This window comes from Saimiri boliviensis, chromosome 4 (assembly GCF_048565385.1).
Source record: "Saimiri boliviensis isolate mSaiBol1 chromosome 4, mSaiBol1.pri, whole genome shotgun sequence".
Taxonomy (NCBI): Eukaryota; Metazoa; Chordata; class Mammalia; order Primates; family Cebidae; genus Saimiri; species Saimiri boliviensis.
Window position 1 is genome coordinate 122,740,897 of NC_133452.1, and position 18,329 is coordinate 122,759,225.

General features: G+C 39.2%; 1 protein-coding gene and 1 pseudogene across 1 annotated transcript in view; both read left to right on the forward strand.

The window, feature by feature from the left end:
- The window catches only part of LOC141584329 (protein eyes shut homolog), a 254,903-nt gene that overhangs the window by 126,134 nt on the left and 110,440 nt on the right, over positions 1 to 18,329 (forward strand). The window contains exon 3 of the mRNA XM_074398129.1: positions 9,639 to 9,811. Within this exon, the coding sequence (XP_074254230.1) occupies positions 9,639 to 9,811 (173 nt within the window). The remainder of the gene's footprint in view (positions 1 to 9,638; positions 9,812 to 18,329) is intronic.
- Positions 12,743 to 14,530, forward strand: LOC104651116 (melanoma inhibitory activity protein 2-like; annotated as a pseudogene).

The window sequence follows — 18,329 nt, forward strand, 5'->3', positions numbered from 1 at the left end:
TCACCTATATCTGTCCTAGCTCCCCATGTTATCCCTCCCCAACCTCCCTACCCATCACTGTCCCTCCCATCGTGCCCCCGACAGACCCCAGTGTGTGATACTCCTCTCCCTGTGTCCATGTGTTCTCATTGTTCAACACCTGCCCATGAGTGAGAACATATAGGGTCTGATTTTCTGTTCTTGTGTCAGTTAGCTGAGAATGATGAAGATCCTGAGATATTTTAATGGGAGGGGTAATTCTAGACAGTGAAATGATACATTCATCCAACAAACAATTCTTAATGCATTATTTTATTTTTTCTTGTAATACCCTCCACACCTCATCCTTCTTTCTCAACTTACTTCTCTTTGTACGAGATTTCATCATATTGCTCTTATCTCACCGTTAACTGATTCAGACTTGACTAATTATATTTTTTACTTATTTTTACCTCCTTTTCCTAATATATAATGAGCAGGTGATCAATGCCAAGTACTATGTTGGGCACATTTTCATCCATACCTCATTTAATGTATTCAGATAATGGCCACATTTACTATGTTTGCTCCTCTTTTGGGCTTCATATTCTCTGAGTTTCCTCCCTTGGAAGCAAAACTTTAATTCCATTTCATAAGAACTAGAGGGACATAAGATCAGAGATATGGAAAAGATACCTCTTTCTGGAAAGGAGATCCTCATGTACTTGCTGGGAAAGAAATTTTGGTCATCTTTCTTTACCAATGAAGTTTGTTTTTTGTAAAGTGAACCATGCCTGTCAGAGAGAAAATGAAGAGGAAAGAGAGAGATGGAAAGAGATTATACCATGTATTCAATTTTTCTTTGCAAAATGCCTACAGGATTAAATTGGACAGATATTAGAATAAGAAAAAAAATCTTTTTGTTTATGAATTTTTCACTTTATGTATTATTTCTTCATATGTTATTCTATGACTTTTATTATTGTTGTTATCCTTTCTTATGTGTCTGCTTTTAGAAAAATCCTTTCCTATGAAGAAAAAAGTTTCTATGGCAGAGGACATTTTCCCTGAGTGCTCTGGTCATGGGTATATTACATAGACTATGTTTTTCCAAGTTTACTTTCTAGGCCACCACAAAGTAATTTTGGTTTTGCATTTTTTTTTTCTATTATTTTCATGCTTGGCTACTTTTAAAAAGAAAAAGTTAAAAACGAAAAATGTCAGACGTAGTGGTGCGCCTTTCAGCACAAAATAACATCCGTTTAGGCAGCTCTGTCCTAGAAACAGACAAAGAAGAGCTATCTACCGTGCTAGAGCCAGAATTTCCACACGCAGCTAGCAACTCATTTGACAGAAATTCAAGATTTTTAAGGAAGATTCTTGCAGGGGACGAGAGGTGCTCTTTGTAATTAGCAGGCTCTTATCATGGTGGTGTGAAACTCATGAAAACAGAATGAAAATTCTACTGGAACCACAGCTACTTGGGATCTCATTTGCATACCTCCTGAAGCCTGGGATCTGGTGCTATAAGAGCCTATACACAGAGATGGGTTATTTCCACCAGTAGCAATTTTATTTTTTAGAAATATCTGGAGACATTATTCATAAGGATTCATTTCTGCACTCTTTCCTGCTGAGAACCTCCCTCTCTTGACACTGTGGGTGGCCAACTTTGAAATCGGCTAATGATCCGTTAGATACAAAGACTGCAAGAAGAGTTATTTATTTTTTTAAGTTAATACATGCAGGAGTCCTTTTAGTTCTAGAAGACTTTTGGCATTTGGCTGTGTTATATAAATAGTGGGTACCCTTTTCAAGTCAGCTTCTTCGATTTTTTTAATCAGCTAAATTTTTCTAAAGATAACTTTCAATACTCATAAAAATGACACTCACTTGATACTCTAACGACATTGCAGACTTGTAATTAAATATCCTGTAGCAGTTACCATGCCAAAATATACAGATGTTTGCATATACTTAGATAGGTGATATTTTTTAAACTAAGCTTTAAAATGACTGAGTGAATTTTTTCCTCTTTCATGTTGAAGTTAAATGCAATGCACATACAGTAGACTGTATATGGCACTCCTAAAATGAAAACCTTCTAATCTTTGTACTTTGATGGATATATATCATGTTTGCAGATATATGTTAGTCAAAAGTCAAAACATAGCCCCAAAACAGAAATAAAATTATAATGTCCTGTAAGGACACAGTAATAACTAATGCCCATGAAGCTTTTCTTCTGGAGAGAATATTTGTCTCGGCGGGGGGTGGGCTTAAGCTCAAAGTAGGCTCTGCAAGAGAGTTTCCTAATGACATTTTTAAAATGCAGACTCTTGAGCCTTACTTTAGACCTTCTAAATCAGCATCTCAGAGGGCAAGAGGAGCATGGGAATCTGCATTTATCAAATGCATGCAGGAGAGTCCCTAGTAAATCCTTTGGTGCCAGTTCACAGACCACCTTTTAGAAACTACTGTCATCTGAATCCACATATTACAGAGCTGAGACCTTAAAACACTTGATACTTTCTCTATTCCTTTGTCACATATGCTGCGTCTTACAGAGATTTGTTCATGCATTTATGATGTCTCCTTCAAATAATACAAAACTGAGTCTTGGGAGGGATCCAAGATGGCTGATTAGGAGCAGCTCAGGATTGCAGCTCCCAGTGAAAGCACAGAGGGTGAGTGGATGTTGCATTTCCAGATGGACTTTTATTGCCCATAGACCAGGAGATTCCCAGGCAGAGGAGCCCCACGGGTCGCCAGTGCAGAAGGTTGGCCAGTGCGGCTGTTTTCACCAGCTCAGCTGTTTTGCTGGTGCCCCGGCGCCAGGGTTCTCCATACAAAATACACGGGTCTGGGCCCATTTCAGCTGGCGATTGGAGCTCCAGGAAGGCAGAGTCACCCATTCATCTGATTAAAAAGGGGACTGAAACAGGAAGCCAGGCCAGGAGATTCCCAGGCAAAAAAAGTACCACGAATCTCAGTGCTGCTGTTTGAGCCAGAGCAGTGGATCACAGCACAGGAAATCGCACCGAGGCCAGCGCCTTTTCAACAGGTGACTGGAACACCTGGGAGACAGAGTCAACTGTTCAACTAAAAAAAGACAAATAAAAAAGGGGGCTCTGAGGCAGGGAGCCAGGGGATCAGGCTTGGCAGGTCCCACCCCCACAAAAAAAAAAAAAAAAAAAAAAAAAAAACAGCAATTGGAAAGGCTCTGGATTGAGAGTTTCACAGCAAGTACAGCTGAACCCAGGACGGTCTAGCTCTGTGGGGGAGGAGCGTCCTCCTTTACAGAGGCAGTCCACCACTATGGAGGTAGTTTGCCATTGCTGAGGCAGCCTGCCATTACAGAGAGAGTCCGCCATTATAGAGGTGGGCTGCCATTGCCAAGGCAATTCTAACTACACCCGTATAAACAGGACTGCAGGGAATTTCACACTGCAGATGGGCAGAGTCCACAGCAGTTCAGCAAAGCCTCTGCAGGCAGATAGTGACTAGGCTGCCTCCTCACTGGGCAGGGCAGCCCTGAAAAAAGTGAGCAGCACAACAGAAACTCATAAATAAAGCCCTAACTCCCCAGGACAGACAACCTGGAGAAAAAAAGGGCAAGGTTTTATGAGTTCTGCTACAGCAGACTTAAACGTACCTGCCCAGCAGCTCTGAATGAACAACGGAGCTCACAACTCAGCACTCGAGCTTGTAAAAAAGGACAGACTGTCTCCTCAAGCAGCTCCCTGACCCCAATATATCCAAAGAGTCCCCTCATAAAGGAGAGGTCAGACTGACATCTGGCGAAAAAGAGAGCAGAAGAAGAAACTGGTAGCAACCCTTACTGTTCTGCAGCTGCTGCAGGTGATTCACCAGGCAATCAGGGCCTGGAATGGACCTCAGCAGTCCTACAGCAGAGGGGCCAGACTGTTAGAAGGAAAATTAAGAAACAGAAAGAAATAACTTCATCATCAACAAACTGGACGTCCACTCAGAGACCCAATGTGAGAGTCAACAACTACAAAGACGACAAGTAAATAAATCCACAAAGATGGGAAGAAACCAGTGCAAAAAGGATGAAAACACCCAAAACTAGAATGCTTCTCCTCACATCAAAAATCTTATCCAACATGATCAAGTAGGCTTCATACCAGAGATGCAAGGCTGGTTCAACATATGCAAGTCAATAAACATAATTCACCACATAAACAGAACCAAAGACAAAAACCACATGATTATCTCAATTGATGCAGAGAAGGCCTTTGACAAAATTCAACAGCCCTTTATGATAAAAACCCTCAATAAACTAGGTATTGACGGAACGTATCGCAAAATAATAAAAGCTATTTACGACAAACCAACAGCCAATATCATACTGAATGGGCAAAAACTGGAAGCATTCCCTTTGAAATCTGGCACTAGACAAGGATGCCCTCTCTCACCACTCCTATTCAATATAGTACTGGAAGTTCTAGCCAGAGCAATCAGGCAAGAAAAGAAATAAAGGGTATTCAAATAGGAAAGGAGGAACTCACATTGTCTCCATTTGCAGATGACATGACTGTATATCTAGAAGACCCCATCGTCTCAGCCCAAAATCTCCTGAAGCCCGAAATCTTCTGAAGCTGATAAGCAACTTCAGCAAAATCTCAGGATACAAAATCAATGTGCAAAAATCACAGGCATTTTTATACACCAAAAACAGACTTAAAGAGAGTCAAATCAAGAACCAACTGCCATTCACAATTGCTACAAAGATAATAAAATACCTAGGAATACAACTAACAAAGAACATAAAGGACCTCTTCAAGGAGAACTACAAACCACTGCTCAACAAAATTCGAGAGGACAGAAACAGATGGAGAAACATTCCGTGTTCAAGGTTAGGAAGAATCAGTATTGTGAAAATGGCCACACTGCCCAAAGTAATTTATAGATTCAACGCTATCCCCATCAAACTAAACAATCAATGGGGAAAGGATTCCCTGTTTAATAAATGGTGTTGGGAAAACTGGCTAGTCATGTGCAGAAAGCAGAAACTGGACCCCTTCCTGACACCTTACACTAAAATTCACTCCAGATGGATTAAAGACTTAAACATAAGACCTAACATCATAAAAACCCTAGAAGAAAATCTAGGCAAAACCATTCAGGACATAAGCGTAGGCAAGGACCTCACGACCAAAACACCAAAAGCATTGGCAACAAAAGCCAAAATAGACAAATGGGAACTAATCAAACTCCACAGCTTCTGCACGCCAAAAGAAACAGTTGTTAGAGTGAATCGATAACCAAAAGGATGAAAAAAATCTTTTGCAGTCTACCCATCTGACAAAGGGTTGATATCCAGAATCTACAAAAAACTAAAACAGATTTACAAGAAAAAAACAAACAAGCCCATTCAAAAGTGGGTGAAGGATATGAACAGACACTTTACAAAAGAAGACATACAGGAGGCCAACAAACATGAAAAGATGCTCATCATCACTGGTCATTAGAGAAATGCAAATCAAAACCACATTGAGATACCATCTCACACCAGTTAGAATGGTGATCATTAAAAAATCTGGAGACAACAGATGCTGGAGAGGATGTGGAGAAATAGGAACACTTTTACACTGTGGGAGTGTAAATTAGTTCAACCATTGTGGAAGACGGTGTGGCGATTCCTCAAGAACCTAGAAATAGAAATTCCATTTGACCCAGCAATCCCATTACTGGGTATATAGCCAAAAGATTATAAATTGTTCTACTATAAGACACATGCAGATGAATGTTCATTGCAGCATAGTTTACAATAGAAAAGACTTGGAAACAACCCAAATGCTCATCAATGATAGACTGGACAGGAAAAATATGGCACATATACACCATAGAATACTATGCAGTTATCAAAAACAATGAGTTTGTGTCCTTTGTAGGGACATGGATGAACCTGGAAACCATCATTCTCAGCAAACTGACACAAGTACAGAAAATCAAACACCACATGTTCTCACTCATAGGCAGGTGTTGAACAATGAGAACACACGGACACAGGGAGGGGAGCACTACACACTGGGGTCTGTCAGGGGGAAATAGGGGATAGACAGTGTGGGGTGGGGAGTTGGGGAGAGATAGCATGGGGAGAAATGCCAGATAAAGGGGATGGGGAGGAAGGCAGCACATCACACTGCCATGTGTGTACCTATGCAACAATCTTGCAAGTCCTTCACATGTGCCCCAAAACCTAAAATGCATTTTTAAAAAAGCTAAGTCTTATTCACTGCTTGGCCAGTGCTCTATCCATGATGTAGGTGGACAGCAAACTTTGGACAGCAGCACTTGCAAAAAAAAAAAATAAATAAATAAATAAATAAATAATGGTGCTCTGGTGTATATGTAAAAACTTCACCATAATCTGGATTATTTTCCAGACTTATTTTAATTCAGAAAAATCTCCTCACTTGCTTAAAGGAAGATTTCTAAAATAGGTTTCTATGTGGTTTACAGGTCTTGTGAAAGATAAAATTTTTAAAACATTAGGGATGAAAAGATATATTTCATGAAAAAAACATATTCCATGTAAATATATTCTCTCAAAGCTAATTATAATGAGCAGTGACACATTCACAGCAATACTGCAATATTTAAAGTAAACTGAGCAAAAGAGGATGACACTGTTTCAAAAACTGTTTCCAAAAGTCAACTGTCTTACATAAGGTCCATCAGTCTTAGTGCATTCCCTTTCTGGGTCAACACTGCTTTTGCTATAAGTTGTGGAGAGACATCAAAGTAGGTTAAGTGACAGAGAAAACAGGAGACTTGGTAGCTTTTGAAAAAGTTGGGATTTAATAACAGGATCTTTGACAAGATCTGGATAAGAGAAACCTTTATGTCCAGGTATAACACAGAATATAGCAAAGCTAGATTTAGGAAACCAAAACTGTTGGTGAAATATCTGACACTCCAGGAAGTCTTTTGGAACTTCAAGGTACAATTTGAAACCCATCATCTGGCAACATCTCAATTGATTAAAGCTGACTCTTGCTAATGAAGTGCTAATGAGATATCAAAACAGGCCAGAAGATCTGGACACTTCCCCTTGGTTAGATATGGTAAGTTTCCCTTTTCTTGGAGAGTTTTCTACAGAATTTCTGTTTCTCTAGTTTCCTGCTGATATACAGATGCACGCAGTTAGTCATCTCCGCATGAATTTACAAAACCGACTTCTCACAACACCTGATGAAATCAGATAGAGGAAATGAGGCTTGATTTATCTATAGGACCTGATTAAAAACAGCGCCTTCCTTGGTTTTCACCACAAAAACATCTTTCCTGCATGCCAAATCTGTTTAGGTTTATATGATTAAAGCATTTAAATCAATCAATGCTTAGATTAGTTTGACTTTCACATATGTAGCATTCTCCTTGATCTGAAAAAGACTAATTTGGTCCTTTCAGAATGCAGCTCTCAAGAGTGCTACTTTCCTAGACTTTATCCCAGAATAAAGATGCCTGATGCTGACCTTTCCCCTCCAAGTGAGGTCGGTGAAAGCAAAATTACATCAGATTTATCCATTATCCCCAAACAACATTAACTTCCTAACTGACACTGTGGGTAACACCAGAAATATTTCTGTACTTGCCAGGTGGTCCAGCTGGGCTTTTACCACTAGTCTCAGGAAACAAGGAACAGCATTGGCTAAGCAATCCTCAAAACTTTATTTTACAGAAACACAAAAGCCTGCTTAGGGTACTTTATAATCATCTTAGGGGCATTGATCTATAATTTTTTCCCAATTCTGAAAACTTATGAGATTTCATATTTGTCTGTAATGTATAGAATGCTATGCAGGTTGCCATGAAGATTGTAAAATGCATAAATTACTGATTACTTACAGGATAAGCCTTATATATTGGCAAGATCTGAAGGTTTCAAAGTCTTATGACCCCCACCAAAGCCAGCTTTACCTGCTATCTAATACATAAACTTTCTCGATAGTGTTTCATAACATTAACATAGAGAATTAGTATTAAAATATGAACATTTTATAAGTATTTAGAAATATTATTAGAAATATTTAGAAAAATATTTAGAAAAGAAAACACCTTCATATTTCTAAGTGAGGTACTCATTACTATGAAAGAAATAAATCTGCATGTTCTACACATGTACCCCAGAACTTAAAGTACAATAATAATAATAATAGAAATGGTTGTTTCCTACACACAAAATTATTTTGGAGTACGGTGATTCAAAGACATTAGGAAGGTACTGAGAAACCATACAGATAGTGGGAAAAATTTCATGGTATGGGTTAAGATCTACAACTAGATTAGGAGGCTGTGTCACAAAAACATAAAAATATGTTAGTTTCCTAATTATCAGGGCTAATCCTGGCACCTGTGCTTAAGAGCTAACAGTCACATTGAGAAGGTAACATGTAAAACCCTAAATCTGCATATGGCAGAGCATATGAACTAAAATAAGAAGAAGAGAGAGCAAAATAAAGAAGAAAAGATTAAATGGAATTCTCTAACTTCAAGTGACAAAATCCCCAATCAAACTGGCTTGAAAAAATGTAAAAGCAGTGGAATATACTGGCTCACATAACTGAGAGTACTGGCTAGATCTGGTACCCAAAATATCATCTATATTTCTCAGTCACTTATATTTACAATGCTAAGTATTAGCAATTTATTCTAGGCTAGACTCTTCCCTGTGAACAGGCACATGCCACCGTCAGCCACCAGTGTAGCAACACCAGCAGATAAACAGAGTACTCTCTAAAGAGTTCTAGCAGAGGTTGGCCAGTTGGCCTAGTGTGTTGTGTATCCATCCTGCACTACACACTATGACTGACACCAAGAGTGGAGACTGTCCCTCCCAGACAACATGGGCTGAGAATGGTGAAGGGATCTGTTACTTTAAATGTGCAATTGATGCAGAGAAGGCAGAAATAACAAACTCCAAATCACTTCCCCTCTTTTCTTTAAATTTATTTCTTTTACTTTAGGTGCATACTATATCTGGCATTTCTCCCCATGTTATCCCTCCACACTCTCCCCTACCTCCCCACCCCCTGCTGTCTCTCCCCTACCCCTCTTGAGAATGCTTCCCTGGCAGGTAAGAGGAGTATTTTTCCTGAGATCTGCTTTCGCAGGCAGTCTCAGCCTGGGGCCACCAAACCATATTTTAAACTGAAGAGTTATATAGTCATTATAGCTCCCCACTGTGTCTTATTTTCAGAATTACTACAAATACAGCTCTTGGAGGACTTTGTCCTCAGTGTGGGGAAGCTTATCACCACCTTAAAATTCTCCTCTGAGCTTTGAGCCTAAGATGTTTTTGGCTAACAGACATTTGATGCACTTTATTGAGGCAACACCACACATATTCACTGAGGCCCTGAAAAGGCACCCAGTGTGAAATAAAAGATGAGACAAATAAAAAATAAAAATAGATGGCTTGAAATAGAATTCATGGCTTCAGATAATCTATAAAACTGTTCATCTGCTTTCAATGCAAAGCACACAGCCGCATTTACTCAAAAGTTGAAACAGAAAAAGGAGGGAGAAAAATTCAATTAGAAAAGATGTGATTATAATTTTATTTCCATATACAGTCATGCATGTTTGTGTGTGTAGAAAATTTCAGTTGTTTTCTAATAGATTTTTTAATTTTTTTTTTCCCTTCTCAGTGATAGTGAAAACCTGTTTTGTGAGTGTCCAAGGCTGTATTCAGGCAAGCTGTGCCAGTTTGCAAGTTGTGAAAACAACCCATGTGGAAATGGTGCCACCTGTGTTCCAAAATCCGGAACAGATATTGTCTGCCTCTGCCCATATGGGAGGTCTGGACCCCTCTGCACTGATGGTAAGAGCATTTGATTATTAAACATGGAGCACAGACAGAAAGAGTTGAAGACGATAGAAATCACTCAGAGGAAACAAGGCCAGCACTTGACTGATCAAATACATCAGATCCTTTTCTGGGTTCTTTTCAAGATATTAGAGACAAGACCCATTAGTGAGGCTGCTCACTGAGGAGGTATGTCTCATACCCATCAAGTTGACAAAAGTGGTGGCGTGGTGACTCACGCCTACAATTCCAGCACTTTGAGAAGCCAAGCAGGGCAGATTATGAGGTCAGGAGTTCGAGATCAGCCTCACCAACATGGTGAAACCTCATCTCTAGTAAAACTACAAAAATTATCCAGGCATGGTGGTGCACACCTGTAACCCCAGCTACTCAGGGGACAAAGGCAGGAGAATTGTTTGAACCCAGGAGATGGAGGTTTCAGTGAGCCAAGATCATACCACTGCACTCCAGCCTAGGAGACAGAGCAAGACTCCATCTCAAAAATAAAATAAAATAAAATAAAAAAGTGGTAATGAGTTTTCTTGAGGTTAGAGTACGGAAAAATCTCTGTATTATAAAATTTCAAAGTCAAACAAAGTATAAGAGAATAACAAGGGGAATCAAGAGCAATATATAAAATCAAATTATTTCACGTCATTTTGGCAAACAGAGTATAATATTAACAAATCTATGCATCATAGCCCAGTCGCCTTAAATGTAACAAAACCGATGATGCAGTTATTACATACCAATAAAGTAAATCACAAACAATAGACCTGCATCTCTCTTTAGGAAAATTCAGTATGAGAAATCCTAAATTACAAAAAGCTGTAAGATGCTGTAATATAAGATTGTTTTAAGAGAAAAAATTGCCTAATAATTTAATAGTAGATTTGACATATATAAATGTGTGTAGATATTTTCAGAAATAATAAAAATTGATACTAATAGTTAATCAACACAGGACTAGACTTGCTTTATCATTATTTTCACCATAAAAATAAAAACATTTACTCCTTTGACACTCATGATATTTGGCATCAAATTTTAGAATAAGGCTACCAAAGTGAGCTCAGGGCCCTCTGCCCTAGAATCACAAAATGAAGCAAACAGATGCAGCCCGTGATGACATTCAAAAGCTGGGCACCACATCCTGATGTAGCAAGTATGAAAACTGAAACCAAAGTAAAAGAAGCATCTGTGATTAAAAGGTATTGACGTTTTGATACACGGGTCTTTGAAAGGAATTGAGACAATGAATTTTTATGTATTTTAAGAGGGGAAGAATTAAGAAGTACTAAGAATTTCATTCTGTGTGTAGCAGGATTATATTAGAAGTTAGCCAAGTTATTCTTATAAAAATAAAAAACATTATAGACTGAATAGAATTGAAGGCATTTCTTTTCCCATAGAAACTTCACGCTTCTCAGATGTAATCATTCTATTTAAATAAAAGCTATTGAAAAAATATAATTGGTTATAATAAATTTGGTTACTAAGAGATAATCATCAGTTTTGCTTCCTACTTGAAAATAAAACTGACCATATAAAATAAGAAGTGAAGTTTTAGAAGAATGTCTTAATGTATTCACACACAAGAAATGATTATTTACTCCCATCTCCTGGTCTCATTAGGGTTCCAAAGATGCAAGGATGTATAGATTAAGAGGCAGAAAAAATTAGACATTATTAGGTTCCTTGCCTCAGTGTAAGAAAAAAAAAGTCCTAAATGCACCCATCTGGAAGAATTTCTCAAAATAATTATCCTATCCATTTATATTCAACAAAGTTGCCAGATCTAATTTAGAAATATGAAACGTGTCAAGAAAGATTTCTGAACTTATAGAGCTTATCTTCTAATTGAAAAGATAAAAAGAAAAGAAAAATGGCTCAAAACACAATACAAAATTTCTGAGAATTATGAAGGAAAAAAACAAGTAGTGACAGACAGTAACTAGGATGGAGGGCATTTTAACAGATCACCAAAACAAGAATGGCTCTCAGAGAAGATACTTGTCCTGAGGCCTAAAGAATAAGAAGTATGGACCATGAAAAGCAGGAAAAGGAACTATTCAGGCAGAAGGTTCAGCAATGGAAGACGCTGAGGAAAGATAGAAGCTGGGCTTTTCGGAGAATGAAGATACTACTGTGGCTGGTGCATAAGTGTCTTTATTCACTCCACCTGCTATAATGGAATACCATAGACTGGGAGACTTACAGACAGCAGAAATATATTTCTCACTGCTCTGGAGGCTGGAAAGTTCAAGATCAAAACACCAGTGGACTTGGTTTGGTGCGGACTGCTTCCGGCAGCAATCTCACTATGTCCTCACATGGAAGGGACTAATTAGCTCTCTGGAGATTCTTTTATAAAGGCACTAATCCCATCCATGAAACCTTTGCCCCGTGATCTGATCACCTCCCAAAGACCGCATTTCCAAATACCATCACATTGGCAGTTAGGTTTTAACTTAAGAATCTGGGGTCATAGGGTCCTCTTCCACGGCGGTCGGGGTGGAAGCCATCTTTCTCTCTCCTGGATTTCCCTTCTGGCGTCCGCTTCCACACTCTCTCGTGGAAGCCTGTCTTCCCCTCCTAAACTCCATCTTTCTCCATCTCTTTCTTCTCTAAGACCCCTTCCACTCAGGGTGGAAGCTGCTTTCCTCTCCTGGATTCCATCTTTCTGGCTTCTCTCACTGTGTGAGAGTTAGCTGTGTCTTTCTCTCTCCTTCTCTGGTTTCTCTCTCTCTCAGTAAATCACTTTCTACAAACACTTTTGAGTCTGTGGTCTCCTCTCTCATTCTTGAGAGGGCAGGAGACCAAGAACCTGGCGAAACGTCCTCTCAGGGGAGCTGAGGGCACTCTGAACCCCAGTATTACACTAGTACTCACAAGAAGCCAAAGGTCACAAGTAACTCTACTAGGATGAAGCTTCTGCACATTAATTCATAGCAATCTAGATGACACTGAGAAGTAACAGATTCTGACTTTCTTTGACATCACAGCTGCTGAGAAGCTATTTTGGGCCTCACTCTGTTGCCTCAACTGGAGTGCAGTGGTGTGGTCTCAGCTCACTGCAACCTCTAACCTCCCAAGCTCAATCAGTTCTCCTGCCTCAGCCCCCTGAGTAGCTGGGATTACAGGAGTATAAAGGCCACGAAGTAGAGTTATCTTTAAATGATGCCAGCTTTGAGAAGGAGGCAACAGAAGCACAAAGCTTGGAGGTAACCTGTGAAAAGCTGAACAGATCCAATGCGGAACTTGAGGAAGAAATACTATGTCTAGTAAAAGAGTTAAAAGAAGAGAAATCAAAACAGTCTGAACAAATGAACTGATGGTGGATATTTCAAAAAGGAGACAGTCTCTAGAAGATGAGTCAAAATCTCTCAAATCACAAGACACTGAAGCCAAAATGACCTTCAAGACTTTATTTCCAATGAATGAAGAACCACTGGCGATAGCAATAAAAGATGCTTTGGATGAAAATTCTCAACTTCAGGAAAGCCAGAGACAACTTTTGCAAGAAGCTGAAGTGTGGAAAGAACCAGTGAGTGAGCTTAATAAACAGAATTTAACATTGGAAAACTCCAAAGTACATGCAGAACAAGTTCTCAGTGCTAAAGGCAATCACATCAAGACTGACTGAACACTTGCTGAAGATGAAAGATTGGGCGGCTATGCTTGGAGAAGACAGAACAGATGAAGATAACTTAGAGTTAGAAATGAACGGTGAATGAGAAAATGGTGTATACTTAGATCATCCTCCAGAGGAGCTTTGAAGAAACTGATTCATGCTGCTAAGTTCAATGCTTCTTTCAAAAGCTTAGAAGGAGAAAGAACCCAAATTTGTATTCATTTATCTGAAGTTGATAAAACAAAGGAAGAGCTTACAGAGCATATTAAAACTTTTGAGAATGAAAACAAGCATCTTTGCAGTCAGAAAACACATTTTTAAAGTGAGAATCAGAAGCTTTAACAGAAACTTACAGTAATGACTAAATTATATCAAGAAAATGAAATGAAACTCTATAGGAAATTAACAACACAGGAAAATTACCAATTAGAGAAAGAAGAGAAACTTTCTAAAGTAGACAAAAGGATCAGCCATGCCACCGCAAAGCTGGAGACCTATAGAAACCTAGCCAAAGATCTTGAAGAAGAATTGGAGAGAACAATGCATTATTATCAAAAGCGCACTATTTCCTATGAGAACAAAGCGCATGATAATTGGTTTGCAGCTCAAACTGCTGAAAGACATCTCCATGATTTAAGGAAAGAAAATGCTCACAACAGACAAAAATTAACTGAACTAGAGTTTAAATTTGAACTTCTAGGAAAAGATCCGTATGTACTGGATGTTCCAAAAGCACCATTTGGCAGAGAGCCTTCCCCATATGGCCCCTTACCATTGGGTTGGCCTTCATCTGAAATGAGAGCTTTTCTGTCTCCTTCAACTTCGTTGAAGGGTCCACCCAGACTCTCACCTTTGCTTCCAAGGAGAGAAGGAAGAGACTTAAGAGGCCCAGGCAATCCTCTGGACCATCAGATACCAGTGCAAGAGGAGAATCAAGCTCTGATACGTTAATTGATTCTCATAGGGGTCCTTCTGACACTGGGCCCCTGTCACCTCTGTGGGAAAAGGGAGCTTCTACAGATTATTTCCGCCAAGGGATTTCTCAGGTCCACCACATGCTCCATTTGCAAGTATGCTTGTTTTTTAAAATTTGTTTTTAAAGCTCAATATGTGTTTTATTGATCAGAGTTACTAATTTTACTATCTGTTCATATAATAAAACAGTTGAAGAAAAAAAAAAAAAAAGAATCTGGGGTCATAAACATTCAGTCTATAGCAACAGTGAACAAGAAAAAATAAATCTAATGTTAGCAGGGCCTAGATCATATAGAGCCTTGGGAACATGGAAAGGTTTTTTACCTTTATTTCCAGATGCCTTAGGAAACCACTGGAAGGCTTGAAACAGGCTAGTGATTTATGTGTATTTATTTAAACTATTCTGATGGTATTATCTCTACTAGATTTTATAAGGCTACTGGAGTGGTCCCGACAAAAGACAGTTATGCCTAGGACAAGGGTGATAGCAGTAGGGATGAAGATAAATGGATAAATTTGAAATCTGTTCTGGAGATATAATATTCAGAACTTGCTGGGAAGGGTGTGAAAAGGGTAGAACCACCAAGAATAACATCGAGTTTTCTTTGTCTGAACTATAGTGTAGATGGTGGTGCCATGAAAAAGAATAGGGGTGTAATGGCTTATTTTGTTAGAAACACCTTACTTTATTTTATTGGGAGGTAAATAAGAGTTTTATTGTGTACAAATGAAGAAAAAGATGCCAGTTAGACCTCCAAATGGAGATGATATGTGGGCATCTGGATATATGATGCTGGTGCTCTGAAGCAAGATCAGGACGAAACATATCATTCGGGAAGGCATTAAAATAAAGGTGGTGTTTAAAACCATAGAACTGTAGATTGTCTAAGGAGAAAATAAAGATAAAGAAGAGAAATGTTGATAAAGAAGAGAAAATAAAGACAAAGAAAAGATGATTTAAAAAGAGCAGATAAATCCCAGAGGAACCTTCCACAATTCTAATATTTAGACACCTGGTATAGGAGAGAAAGCTGTATTAAATGCCAGCACCGTATCCTGACAAACACCTCCCTGTCATCTCTCAGCCCATAGATACTGCTCCTTTTATGATGTGGCATTATCTTAGTCTGGGGTCCCCATAAGAAAACAATCTGGATGAGAACTGCATTCTGGTCGTTTACTCTGGAAATGATTCCAGGAAATAGGAGTGAAGATCTAGTGAGAATAAAATGAGGAAGGAGAGAGTCAGTGCAAAGGCACACAGGACATTGAACATCACCGTAGGCAGTCGTGCAGGACTTCACTCAGATCTTATGAGGAGATATACAAAAAGTCTCAAAATTGGCTGCCCAAGGGGCAAAAGAGAGAAACATTCGACCATCGTCTCGGCTTCTTTTTGATTGAGGGTTTCCCTACAAGATATTATTCCCACACTTCTAGATTGCCACGTAGGACTGCTGAGAGTGCAGGCTTTAGCAGGCATCTTAGGTGACAGCATCAGAAAAGCTGGAAGTTACAGGAAGAGAGCTTATCATATCAGTATTACATAGCATATCAATATTTAATACTTTTGAGTCAAAAAATCCCCCCTCGGTGTTAGATCCCTCCAGAAACCTTTTTTACATCAACAGGCATCAATACTTTCTCTACTCCACCACCTACTATGAGGTGGTATCCCAAGCCATCTATTGGATCCTTCACTGTTACTGTTACAACCTCTAGAAGATTGTCTAGAACGTACTGAATATGTATTTTATAGAGAAAGGCAAAGAGCAATCCAATAACCCTAGCTGTTGCTTAATTACAACTATTCTTTAGAAGAGGCACAGAATAACATCTGGGACTTTGCCTTTTTGCTAATACCAGAAGATGAAAAATCAACTAGTTTTATTTCATTAGCAATTGTGTCTACTACATAGCAGTTTTCTTCCAAATTATGTCCATATATACCATCTTAATATATTCTTTGGGGCTAATAGAAAATATAATTATTACATTTCCTACCTTGTTGCTATTTCCACTGGGGAGTTCATCCAGGAGCCATCGCGGCAGTGATGACTGGAGCCGACACAAACACACACTGCAGATGGGAAGCTTGCAGCTGCCTTCCTTTTTAAAGAGCTTTGCTTTCCACATTTGTGCTCCTCATCCACACTTCCTGTTGCCTCTCCTTATACACGAATAATCTCTTCTTTTCTTTTTTTCCTGGTGGCAGTAGGATTTATTAGAATGTGCTCTTAATATATAAAGCCCAGCCCAAGTCTTTTTGTTTACTTAACCATACCATTCTAAAGACAAAGGTGGAATGTGTTTTCTTATCTCTTGTTCTCTTTTGTCCTTTCTGTAAATATTTCTTAATTCTTTATCTCCCCAACTTAGGCCTCTCAATAGAACAGGGTCCTTGAGGAAAGCAATGTAACTAACTGCAAATAGGCTCTGAAATCAATCTGCCTGGGTTAAAAATCCCCATTTTATTGCAGACTAGCTGGCTGAGTGACCTTGGGCAAGTCACTTGGTCTCTCTGTACTTCAGTTTCAACGAGTCTAATAATAGAACTGACCTTGTAGATTTTATGAGAATTAGGTGAAATACTGTGCATGTAAAGTGGCTAACACATAATGGGCATATAGAAAATGCTTTTGTTTTTTAAGGGTGGTCAAAGTAGGATCCTTAGCCTTACAGGAAACTGCTCTCTTTTGTCATTGTGGGACAGAACACTGCATCTCCATCCCAGCTAAAAAAAAAATAAATAAAATAAAATAAAAAACTCTCTCGGATGTCAGTGGAAATCAAAATTAATTTTCTTTTAAGAATTTTTCTAAGATGGTGACACTCTTTGCTGTGATTAAAGGCAAGCCGGGGTATTACAAAATCATGCAAGAAAGCAGAGCTCCAGGGACACGAATAATCACCAGGCTATTTAAGGACATGATACCTCTATAAGGCAGCTTAATGTCAGGCTGGCATTTTGTAGTGGCATATTTCAAGTACATGCAATTTACTGTCATGTTAAGCTCATAAATCTTTTGATAGCATCCACTCTGATATGATCCAGCTTTCTCTCTCCAGCTCAACAGCTATTTGATTACCCTGCTGTTCAACACATCTCAGTATCCCTCATTTCCCACCATGTTTAAATCTGTATTTTCTAACTCCTGGTTCCAAAGAAATACTAAAGAGTAAAGCCTAATCCCGGATGGGAGCAAGGAGATGGGGATGAGAAAAAAAAAAAGTTCTCAGGAAGGTGATTCCTCTTTCTCTGAGTTGACGGCAGACTAAATGGCCTGCACTTTTTCTTCCTTAACAACTGAGGGAAATTTCCTTTCCTCTTGCTCAGGGAGAAGGTGAGCACTGCCTGCTTTTCTCTTTTTCCCTCTACCTCAGCATCTATAAAGAGAAAAGTTTAGGTTGGCACTTGTTTAAAAAGCAGCACTTGTAAACCTATATTTCAGTGCACACTGAAATGTTCTTTAAAAAAAATGGCCTTGATGAGCCAGGCGTGGTGGTTCATACCTATAATCCTAGCACTTTGGAAAACCAAGGTGGGTGGATCATCTGAGGTCAGGAGTTCGAGATCAGCCTGGCCAATATGGCAAAACCCTGTCTCTACTAAAAATACAAAAAGTAGCCGGGGTGGTGGCCAGTGCCTGTAATCCCAGCTACTCAGGAGACTGAGGCCAGATAATTATTTGAACCCAGGGGGCGGAGATTGCATTGAACTGAGATCCTGTCACCTAACTCCAGCCTGGGCCAAAGAGAGAAACTCCATCTCAAAAAAACAAACAAACAAAACTGCCTATCAGTGGCTGGCAAGATGGCCAAATAGGAACAGCTCCAGTCTGTGGCTCCCAAAGAGATCAACCAGAAGGCAGGTGATTTCTGCATTTCCAACTGAGGCACCTGGCTCATCTCATTTGAACTAGT